This window comes from Austrofundulus limnaeus, unplaced genomic scaffold, assembly GCF_001266775.1.
Source record: "Austrofundulus limnaeus strain Quisiro unplaced genomic scaffold, Austrofundulus_limnaeus-1.0 Scaffold46, whole genome shotgun sequence".
Taxonomy (NCBI): domain Eukaryota; kingdom Metazoa; phylum Chordata; class Actinopteri; order Cyprinodontiformes; family Rivulidae; genus Austrofundulus; species Austrofundulus limnaeus.
Window position 1 is genome coordinate 1071898 of NW_013952448.1, and position 12440 is coordinate 1084337.

The 12440-nt window shown below is 37.5% G+C and overlaps 1 protein-coding gene across 6 annotated transcripts in view; it reads right to left on the bottom strand.

Annotated features, from left to right (window-relative positions):
• chd9 (chromodomain helicase DNA binding protein 9) overlaps positions 1-12440 on the bottom strand; it is an 85063-nt gene that overhangs the window by 33223 nt on the left and 39400 nt on the right. For all 6 annotated transcript variants that reach the window (XM_014007965.1, XM_014007964.1, XM_014007963.1 and 3 more), the window contains 4 exons: positions 5132-5240; positions 2603-2749; positions 1582-1650; positions 1345-1400 (listed from right to left, as the gene is read on the bottom strand). In XM_014007965.1, the coding sequence (XP_013863419.1) occupies positions 1345-1400; positions 1582-1650; positions 2603-2749; positions 5132-5240 (381 nt within the window). The remainder of the gene's footprint in view (positions 1-1344; positions 1401-1581; positions 1651-2602; positions 2750-5131; positions 5241-12440) is intronic.

Here is a 12440-nt window from a genome sequence, read left to right on the forward strand (position 1 = left end):
CACACACACACACTATAATTGTGCCATCATTATGCCCATCATTGTAGTCATTTGGCTGAATTAATGTAATACAGCTCATATCAGATTATCTGTCACATAAAAAGAAATTACATGTGCACTACAGCTCAAATCAGTTGTTAAAATGAGCTTGTACTTGTTTTTTGTGGTTTCTGGGTTTAGAAGAAAAATTAAACTGTGGCCAAATTTGATTAACAAACATGCCTGTGGTCATTTAATGTTTATACAATTAGAGTTTTTAATCAGCTTTTTATCCCTCATAAAGCTCTAATTTAATGTAAAAAAAACTTGTTTTAAAAGACACAGACACAGAAATGTTAGAAAACTGTCAATAAACRGTCTAATATYTATAAAGATGAACACAAATGTTTGKTTTTCCATTGTTTAAAATTATTACATTCAAACATTATGTATTTTCCACACAAAGAGTTCAGTTCTATACCACAATCAAGTAATTATGAGCAGGGCTGATATTGGAAAAACATCCTGAGCCGCATCKACTTATCAACTTTTTGCACAACAACCGTATCATTTTCTCCCAGTACACGCACCTGTTGGTCRGATRTTGTTGCCCGGTGACTAATAAAACTCATCAAAAATCTTATGCTTGATCCTCTTTGCTCCCCTTCTTTTACTCCACCTGTATGCTACTGTTCAGCTAACTTTAGCATCTACCTGCGTGGCTCATCTCTCAGGTGGAGGAATCGGTAAACAGCCTGACGGTTTTTCTTTTCTGACAGCTGTTTTTTAAAAATCTGCCAAAAATCTGATAGTGTTCACAGTTCTTTTTCAAACTTGTTCTAACCAATAAATTATATTTATTTTCATTTATTTTCAGCACCGCTCCAACTTCTGATGGATCTGATTCAAAGTATTGCTGATATCCAAGTCTCACCCCTACCTGATTTCTGATTGGCTACTAGGCCTGTCTAAGTCAGAGTTGCACCTTTGATATGTCCAGAGAAATGTCTGTGAAGTCTCTGGTTAAGTTTTTATTTAAGAATCATCTTCAGAACAATGCTTCCTGGGAGGGGTGMTCTGTGGGGCGGGAGCTACACTGCAGACTGAGCGCCAGGGAGGAGCTTTGGGTAAATAGGCGGTGCTTTGTACCAACAAGCATTTAGGCAGCCCCACATGCCTACTGTAGGAGATTTAAGGATTTCTCAGACATGAATGAGTCAAATCAACACTGGCTATGTTTTTGATGAGAAAATGACATTATAATATGATATAAAGCTCMAAAATAGATTTTGCATAATACTCCCCCTTTAAAAATGAATGATATAAAGGTGAAGTTAATCGAAGAAAAGTGAAGCATAAACCTACTAGTTTTTGTATTTTACGAAAAATTCTTCCACTTCAATCACCACTCCTGGAGAAATCTAAAAAAAGAAAAAGAAAAGGTTTAGAACAAAAAAGCACCTGGTCCTTATTATAGGTTATTAGTAATTTTCATTTTAATTATCACAATTTTAACAAGTATTACAATGAAACAAATGTCATTTAATTTTCCATGTTTAAGAATCTCTAAAGAAATATAGAAATTCAAAAGAAACTAGTTACCTCCTTCTTTACAACACGAGAGGACATGATTTTGTCAACAACAGCCGCATCTTCTTCAGTAGGATTCTCCTRCACATAAATGAAGAKGAAATGGTTCAAATTTAAAAATYCCAGTTTCTTAAAGGATGTCAGAATTATTTACAAAATAAAAATTAAAATTAAACAAATATATAATAATAAAAACCCACACAGCAAAGCTATATACAATTTAATTCCCCCTGGGAGATTGACTTTTTATTGGCACTGGTACTTAAAATGCTCAAACTGATTGACTCAGACTATAAAAAAATATTTTCATGAGTAGAAATATCGCAAATTTTATTTACTCCTTATCTCGCCATCATTGCATGTACACAATAAAAAATATGCACAGATTATTTTTTTCTATTCACATACACTCGTTTTCATTTACAAGTGTTTTGTGAAAAAAATTAAACAAAAATGTTGTACTGAATTTACCAGAGCTATAGTCCTTTTTTCAGAATAATTAAAATGTTCATGTTTTTCAGAATGAAATATCCTGCATCTAAACTAAAAAAGAAAGAACATCTGCACATTTAAAAGTGCAAAAACTTCAATATTCACTTACATTTACAACTATACAAACATAGTTGGCTTTATAATACATGGTATTGTATTGTGTAAGGAGGGAAATTCTTATTTACAATAACTGGAGTGTTTGTCTCACTATCAGTCACATCACGCTCAGTTGTTAGGCTACTCCATCACTGAAAAGACTGCAGTTCAAAAGAACTTTTACCTGGTAAAAAGTTTCTTCATGTAGGAGTAYACTCCTCTATACATTATTAAGTAATGCAGTAGCATTTTTCCTCTGCTCTGTCTTGACTAAAACAAGTGCTACATTATGGTGTTAAAATTTTCACAAGTTATTTAAAAAACCTTGTTTTGAGAATGTCTGAATCTTGTGACAAAATAGTTCAATTACTGAGAAAGTTTTATAGCTCAGGCCTTGGTCAAATTAAACTTCATAGCTACAAAACCTAAAAGGAGAAGTACTCACAACAAAAAGCTGAACAGCAGGTTCCTTGGATGCTCCAGTGTTGGTTTTCTTTGCTTTGACTATAACCTTAACATCCTCATCTGACAACCTGGCCTCCAGCTCTTCAGCATACTTCTTTCTCTTCACCTGACGGTTAGACCGTCTCTTCTAGAGAACGACAAGAAGTAGGGAGCACTTTTATACAACTTTAAATAAAAGATACATGAAATAATTTTCACAATAAACAAACAAGTTTGAGAAGAACCTTCCATCTTATTATCATTTTACAACTAAACTGTGTCAAAACACTGGTAAGATCAAGATGTTGAAAGTTGAATAAACAATTAAAACTTGTAGTAAGCAAATGTTTGTATACATCATCATAAATGTGTTTTGTGACAGAACTCCCTGTTTTATCACTCTGGCATTTTTAATTACGTACTCCACACAACTTTGAAAAAGCTTGTCATGCAAAATGATGACAGAACACAACGCAAAGAAAAGTCTTGTTTACAATCTAACACTTATATATTTATTTATCACATTTTTTCCACTTCTTGTAATGGATGAAAAACATGCATGCGTAAGATATTAACACTTTGCCATACAAGATAGATCTTCACATAACTAAATAAATTTGATTAATCACGTAAAAAGAATCAAAATTTCACAATAAACAGCTTCTGTCTAGTCCTTCCTGTCAGGTCTTTGTAATGATCACATGCGTGGGCTGCTGTATCCTGCATCAATACATGAGCCCCTCTTAATGATAATATGTAGTTAATTAGGAATAAATGCCACTGAGCCAAGTTAATTAGGTGTGCAGTATAATATCCCCAAGGAAGTACACTCTCACACCCACAAACCAAAGCTGACCAGAAGCTGCAGAGCCAAACCTGCCACATGTCACGACAACAGGACTGACGCCCTGAGGCGACCATGCTCCTGTTCTAGCTGCAGGCCACGCTACCTGAACTTCAGTCACCCGATCATCCTGAGTGAGTCATCAACAGACGCTTTTAATTAAAGCCAGGGGCGCCATTTAATGAGGGTAATTATATCATAGGATATAGTCCGGATAGGACTAAGACATGGGGGAGAGGGGTGGTGGAGCGTAAGAGGAGACTGAACCAAATGTCAGCCCCAGTCATTTAGACACGCAGACAGCAGTCACAACTTMGCAGCAATTCTTAATTCACTTATGGCATATTTATTATCAGGCTAACACATTTGGCATTGCAAATATGTTGTACATTATGAAGTATTTTAAGAAAGAAAAAAATACAATTTCTTATTTGGAGACACTTTAAATTGTCCTTGATACTCTATTTAAAATATATAAATGCAAAGAACATTTTTTTTTCTGTGAGCTAAAACATCAGAAATTCACCAAACCATTTCAGATATCAGAAATTTGAACAGGTCCACTAAATGGTATTGGAACTGAATACAAATATAGAACCAATACAAGTTCTAAAGTACATTATTTATTGTGCTGAACTTTAGTTATTTTCTGTCAAAGTAACATTAGGATCCTGACAAGCTCATGTTAGCTAGCTAAAAAGCAGGATAATAAGCCTACAGTTGTCTTCTTATTTCACTAACAGACATGCTAACACTCGCATCTCTCTGCAAACATTTGTGTTACAATAAAAACAGCTGAGCCATGAACATCTGTGTTTTTATTTTTTCGGTTCCAGAAAAATTTCCAAACGTATAACTTTAGCTTTTTTTTTCCCCAAAGAGGGGAAACATTTGCCGGGGGGGCCGCATTCTGCCATCGTTCACAGCTAACTGACAGCTCGCAGCAACAAATTGAGGAGGTGGTGTTATTTTGTGCTACATATCACCAGAAAACCTTACTGTCTCTAGCATTTAATTCAAAGCAATTTATACTGGTATAACACAAGATTTTCGTGGTTTAAAATTGTGACTATTTAAATACAAGACATACATTACTATGGAAATGGGCTTATGCCAAAATGTGATGGTTAACCTTTATTTCAAAGCAAAAATTATGAAAAACATTGTACTCAATTTAACTTGCCATTGAAGGTAAGGTTTACTGTGTGTATGTGCAGATGTAAATAGCAAAATAATGATGCCATTTGTTAAATAATACAACTCTGCTATTCAGTTTCCATCATCAACACAAAGAGGAATGTGTATTTCCKATAGTCACCCACTGCATGACCTCTGCATGAACCAGACTGATCCATTCAGGCTAAAGCTAAAGCTGCGAGCCTTCCTGTCTGCTCAGCAGCAGCAGGAACAGTCAGGCTGAAGACACCACTTCACTCACTCACTATTATCAGAGCAGTAACAGAAGAAGAGTCTGTGTCCCTCTTTGTTTGCTTTGAACAGAGGCGTGACACCACAGATAAAAATGCCAGTGCTACATCTGAATGAAATTAAATGTAATAAAACTCGAATCTCACATCAAAGTGCAGTGTAAGAGGTTGAAGTTCATACTACTAATGTCACAGCCCACGGTTCAATCGTACACAACCAATACTTTGTGTTTATGAGTGTGTTTGTTCTGAGACTCACCGAATCATCATCCTTAGATGAGTGACGAGGGGGAGGATCATCATCAGACTCYTCCTCTGAAGATCCTGGCTTTTGTTTTTTCTTCTTCCCAATCTTAATCACAATTTTCCTAAAGGTGAAAGACAAAAAAACATTAAAACGGCTTCAACATTTATATTTTTCATATATTTTGAAAAGGAATAAAGTGATGCTAAAGTCTGTCATTAAGAAAAGATGGTAGTAATGTAGCTTATCAACATAACAAATCACCGATAGGGAAAAAAAAGCTCCAGTTTCAGYGTCAACTAGCGACAAAGGTATCCGTTTGGTAGCGCCTTTCATATTTCTACATACACAGATTGCAGGAGCCACAGAAGCACATAAACACATATTTATACCAAAGTGTGTATGAGAGTAAATCCATCCTGTCCAAGTCAAAACTGCTGAAACCTAACATTATGTAGAAGCTGTGCTTTTAAGAAGGAGTTTACGCAGAAGCTTGACATAAAAACAAATCCGTTGAAAAAGAGGAAATCCCGTTTCTATCAAAGAGCATCATTTTACAGGAGTTTTACATTCAGATGTTAAAACTGCTTGTCAGGAGTTGGATAAGCAACCACTTGGGTGAAAGGCAATCTGTAAAGACAGTTATGAATGATGTTCAGACATTTATTAGGACAACGGATTGAAGGCATACATGGTTTTCCTGCAGGTTTGCCATTTAATAGAATAGTGAAGAAACACAGCTGAACGACATTTCACTTCAGCAAGAACAGATGCATTTGCAACAACAACCTCATATTCTCAGTCTAATCTTTCAGTGCATCTGTCAGTATGCAATTTTTAGCTCAAATATACAAACAATAACAGCAGTGGAAGGGCTGCAGGGAATGCCTGCAGGTATTAACATGCTTACAATGTGAGCTGCTTGGGTTTCTGGAGTGTGGGATTTAGTACATTTCAGAGGCTCCTTCTTTTTCACCACGTTCATACCGATGACATTTAACATAAACTTAATTTATTTAACAATGTCGCTGCTTTGTGATTGTTACATTTTGACCAATGTATAACAGAACCAAGACAGACTGTCAGATCCGGGAGTCCACATATCAGCAGATGGCACCAAGACCTGACCAGCTTTGCTTTCTGCAAGTGTTTCAATTGCAACATCTTCAAGTTTTTATTCACGGAAGAGCATTTTGTGACTTTTCCTAGTATATTTTCACATCACACATGTGCATGAAGAGACATTTATCTTGTACTGCCCCATTTGTTTTATCTCAAGTAAATTATTGAAACCAAATCTAGATTTTATTGGGAAAAAAAATAGAAAATCCTGCTGTCACGCGATCAGACTGCACCCCATTTTCCTCATTGAATGACCTGTGCAGAGACCCCTTCATGAGCAGGTATGTTCTCAGCTAGGAGGAGGTTTCTGTACCACTTGTTTTAATATGATGGTGGTTCCTAACTTTTTATTCTAGAGGTTTTACTTGTACTGCAAACAAAAAAAGGACTAATTTGGATAATTATATAATTTATTTAGTGGAAATACTTAAATATATTTTCTTCCTATAAAAAAACATTTGATATCTGATGAGAAGTTAGAAAGTTTGAATTAGCTTTTTGCATTTTTATGCTACTCATCTTCAAAGCATATAATGACACCGAAATGAAGCTTAATCTGAAATTGTGTTTATCAGTCTTCATACAAAAGCATTTCTTTAGACAAATCAAGTTTTTTTTCCTTCAATGCTGAACCAAGTCATTCATTCATTGCAGTCATTCACTCCAGTGATCTGCAGATGTAAAAGTGCAACACGTAAAACTTGTGCAAAACATTTAATTTTTAACATTCATAAAAGCTAAATTTGTTTTTTGTCCAGATGAGACATTTATTCCAAGTCCAGTTGTAATGAAACACTCATGCACAAAGCGGCTGGGATGCTTTATAAGTTTGCTGTAGCGTTGATTAAGAACGCATCATCTGCTTTTTAGTCACATGACACAGCGAGTCAATGTATCGAGAGGCATTCTTAGCAAAAAGAAAAAAAAATCATTTGTTTACAGTTTGTACAAAGTTAAAGTTTTTTACTTGCAAATTCAAATTGAACGAACACACACACACACATACACACACACAGCAAAAATTGTTTTTTTTCCTCTCTAAATAAACTAAATGGTCATTTTTGCAGTAACACCTCGAGTGGTGAAGTGTAACCCCATTAGGAATAAACTATAAGCAAAAAAATAATAAAAATAAAAAAGTGGTTACCTGGACTAAACATTTTTAAGACTGCTCACCAGTAAAATAAATAAATAAATAAATAAATAAGTAAAACAGCTCTCTTAGGTACAAAACAGTCAATTCTTCGAGCTGCTCAATGACGAGGAGCCATGCGCTCTGCAGGTGTCCCTGCACCCTCTGGGTGATATTACATTTCACAAATCCTCCTGACATTGTCACTTTATGGTTGCCATGCAACAATCCCATGGGAGTGTGTTTGGTAATGTGGGCGGTGACGTTCACACAGACATCATTTCCTGTGAAAAACATCAGCAGTAGTTCACGTCAATTAACACAGTGGGTGACTGAGCGATGTGTTGAGTCAAAAAGACCAAATGACCAAAACAGGATGCAGCAAATAAACATAATATTGAAACAACTAAGTGAGACTGAACCCAATACTCATCCCAAAACACATACAAGCTATCTGGGCCTTGCAGTGTCTCMTCAGGCATCACCACAACAGCTAACAGCATCTTTCTGTTCTTAATCTGAGAAAACTTGAACTGTGACTTCTGAGGAAGCAAACTCAGAATCTGAGCCAGACAGACAGATAACACAAACAGGAAATATTGATGGTGATGATTGGCAAACATGGCCTGGAATAATTGAGGCTTAACAAAATGAAAAGTATACAATGTGCATGTATTCTCTGTGTGCATCCGACATCTTACTCACACAAAGCAAAAACCTCATTTTAGTGATGGTTACAGCATGTTCCACCGTGCCGTGGCAGATAATCTGGACCACCCAGGGCTTTAATAACTTTGGTACTAATGTGCTTGTTGTCTGACTGGATAGCCTACCTGCAAGTGGAAGAGTAATAACGACTATGATGGAGAAAAAAAACACATTTTTAAATCAACCTCAGCCACAATATAATGAACCATAGCAAACACAGTAGCTATAACTTGGTCAAACTTGCAGCTAAAATTTGATTTGGTAGTAGTAGCTGAGAGTCATCCCCCATACAGACTAAGTGCTAAAATATTTTGTGACATGTTTGTTTAAAACACTGGCAAGGCAACAGGTATAATCCATTTCCTAAAAGGAAATTTTGTGTCTTATAATTCATACTTTTGGTTGTCCACTCCACAGTGTTCCACTTGAGACTTTTTCAGACTTCACTTTAAAGGGGACCTGTTACGCAAAATATTTTTTTATTTGTTTTTATAACTTGAGGTTTTTACTTCTTCCAGAAACAGTCCAAGTGCCAAAAAATACTCCCAGACATTTTTTGGCAATATGTAAATGTGTTAGTGTCAGCAAATGAGCTGTTTCAAAAACCTGCGGATTGTTACGTCACAATCCGGTTAACCTTGCAAAGTTAAAAGAGCCCAGCCCCTCACCTGATAACCCAAGCGGAGACTCCGCCCACTTCATTACAGGAAGACCACATTTGTTCTGCTGTTTTTACAACAGTCACAAAGAACAGATAGGCATGCCTAATTTTATTTTTATTTTTGATGACAAAGTTCTAGCAATATTGCCAAATAAGATTTAGTTTGCGCAAATAATTTCACAGTACACAGCAGGCTTGGCCCAAGGACTTTCAGCTGAAGGAAAGTTCTCTCCCACCTGTGTGTCACAAATGTGTTTGGTATTGCTGTTTGGCATGAACATAATTTGTCATTTAACACAAACAACAGCACACGGCCGTGATCGACTACAAAGGAGACTAGTACCTCCGTGCTGCACGGACCACCTTTCCCCCACCACAACACCAGTATTGGGAAGTGGCAGCCAACGCACGCTGGCCTCCCCAGGCACCAGTCTGTCGCTATCAAGTCCTCGCCTGGGGTGTCGTCGTCAACCGATCCGGCAGGGGGAAGATTGCACTGGAGGACTGAAGCACCGCAGCACTCATCTCATGACACCGGAACCTCCAGGCTGCAGCGATATGGGCCTTGACCGCCCCTCAGTTCATCTTCGCCGGCTTTGGGATCCAGCGATGGGCACACATTGGCCTCCCCGGCACTGCGGCGTCTGACTTCAGTCGGATGCTCTAGTCTGTCCCTATCAAGTCTGCGCCTGGAGTGGCCGCACTGTGTACTGTCTGTCTACTATGGTTGTACCACTGTGCATCTGCTTGTACTAGCCATTAGGGTTGGGCAATATTGGCAAAAAAAAAAATCACGATTAATTGTGATATTTAGCCAATAATGATTAATTTGACGATTAATCCCCTGGAGTCCCTGGACACCCTTATGTCCTAGTCACATGACCAATTTAGTGGTAAAGATTTGCTCTTCTTAAAAATCTTTTCCAAATTGTATCACAATTACAGACTTCAGGCTATACGTCAAATTTTGAAATTGTATCGATAGATAAATAAATTACAGAATGTTTTTTTTAAATGTTCGTCATATTTGAAGCGGAGAGGAGCACCGAGCGGACTCTGCCTGGTGGCAATAATCGTATTAATCGTCAAGTGCCAAAAAATAATCGATTAATGTTTTTATGACGTTTAATTGCACACGATATGATTATGCCCAACCCTACTAGCCATTTTCACGTATCTGAAGAGCTTACACAAACACTGTGTTGGGAGGGCGGAGCTAATGTAAACAAAAGGTTGCGAGGACATTAACAGCAGCTTATCTGCATAAACTGCTCATTCTGAAGGGAGCTCAGAACAGGCAGAACTGACCAGGTGAAATCTCATTATCTGAAAATGATTGTGCAATAAATCTAATGAACATGTTTTGTATAGCCCGCAGGTGTATCCTAAGTTGTTCAAGGAACAATAATAGGTCCTTTGTAATACATGACAATAATGCACTACACTATCTGCTCTATTGTATGTCCAGTACAAACTTTTACATGGGAGCTGTTGTCACACATCTGAATACACAGTCTGTGAAGTCAAAATCCTGGGCTGTACACAGTTGACTGTTGTGAGACCTGAAGGGCCTTCACTGGTAAAATTGACAACATTGCTGTCACTCAGAGGTCTCTCAGCTGACTGGACATTTGAGCAAACAGTGGACCATGAACTGGGCTTTTCACCTGCTGCCACCATTAATCCAGAAGAAGCATTTATTCTCTAGTTTTACCACTGCATACAATGTTATTTTTACTGATTCAATTTACATATATTTTCAAATTAGAATACAGCTGAGCCTGATTTGGCAATGTCAACTGATCTCCAATGATCCACAACCCTGTGTTTCATCTTAAGAGTTATGAGCTAGTTTCCATTCAGGACTTTTTGCTCTAGTCCTGCTATTGTGCCAAATAACCCCCATTATTTGTCCCCCCCAGTGTTGTTCTGCCCTACTTGGCATACAGCCACTGGAAGTATTGGGTTTGATATATTTTTCTCTAAACTCAAGACTTGAGAATGCTTTGCAGGCTAAGACTGTAAGGTGGCTCTTCAGCCTGTCAGTGAAACTGCTAGCACTGCCATTTAGATAGTCTACAATTGTCATTATGGATGATCGACTCATCCTCAAGACTGCTATTAAAAGTACTGTGGATGTGTTTGCTCAAGCTCCTCATCCTGAGTGGTTTACTGACACTGTAGTAATCGTCCTTACTGGGAAATCCCCCCATCTTATGAATGGAAGGCTGTAATCTCAGTGCCACGCACCTAACAAGTGGAAACGGTGCTAACAGCGCCATCATGTCCCCTCTCACAGACAAATACTGTATCAGCAGAGTGCACATGGCCACACAAGGTTTCAGCTTTATTCAGCAAACATGGGAAAAACGGGCAGCTCATACACTCTCCTACACACACGCGCACACACACATTTAAATAAATCATACCCCAGCACATGTGAACACAGATATTTTCACCCTGCAAGGAATTAACTGGAAAACAATTAAAAATAGCTTTAGCTCTCTGTAATGAAAAAAAAGTGGGGAGAAAAATAAATAAATAAAAAAGAGATTAGACGCCTAAGACACGAGCACTGAAATTTGAACAGCCATACACTGCTGCATATAGACCTAAACCTCCATTTTCTATCATGTAATTGATCTCACAAGCTCCATTTTGTTTGATATTTTTTCCCTGCTACCCTGCTGCTGTGTAATATAAGCATATTTGGAACATGTCCGCTCACAGGAAACATCGAATGCACCGCTTTGAGAGAGCTGAAAGAACTAAATTTATATTAAGGAAGAAAAAAAATAGGTAAAGAGGAGGGGGAGGGAGAAACAAACAAAAAAAAAAGATGGAATGAGCGGCACAGCGCTTTCATTTGATGATTATGAGGGTACTTTTCAGCAGGTAAGCTACCAGGAAAAGCAAATTCCAACCTGCAGAATCTTGTGATCGGTCAAGCCTAACCTATAAAATAACTCTTGCCTCTCCCAGAGGTAAATTATGCTGGGTAATATTTTGATTCATGAAATGTGCCTGTGTAGCAAATATAGACCAAACGTATCATCCACCAAAGCCTTAGTTTCACTTGTTGAGAGTTAGTTCTTTTAGAATACAGACTGAAACATAAAAACACAAACATATTTTACAGATTCAGTTTCTTTTATCAACTTATCTCTCAAAAAATACAAAATAAACTTATATATTTAGCATGAACTGACTAAACAACTCCTATCACACGTAAAATGACAGCTTCAAACCAAGCAATAAGTCTGCCAAACCTGGATACATAACAGATTTTACATAACAAATCTTATGCGCAAGGCAACTCCCACACCTATTAAAAAATCTGCCTTTTAATACAGAACACTATGAATATGTAAATTTTAAGTTAAAGAACTGGCACCAGCTACTTATTTAAGCAAAAGGAGAAGTTTGTGCTATGATTTGTTTAATCCAGTGGTGTCTAAAGTCACTCCTCAAGGGCCGATGTCCAGCGTGTTTTTGGAGCCCTGGTTCAACACAGCCGAACCTAAGAAGTGCTTGGTTAGTAGGCTTCCTCAGTATGCCTTCAAGGTCTGCAGAGGTCTAATAATCAAGTCCTTGAGGCCCGACTTTGGACACCACTGGTCTAGACCAATTGGAACTGTGTTTCTATTTTGATAATTGTTTAGCCCAGTCACTGAGAATAAAGTTAACGTAATATACGTATG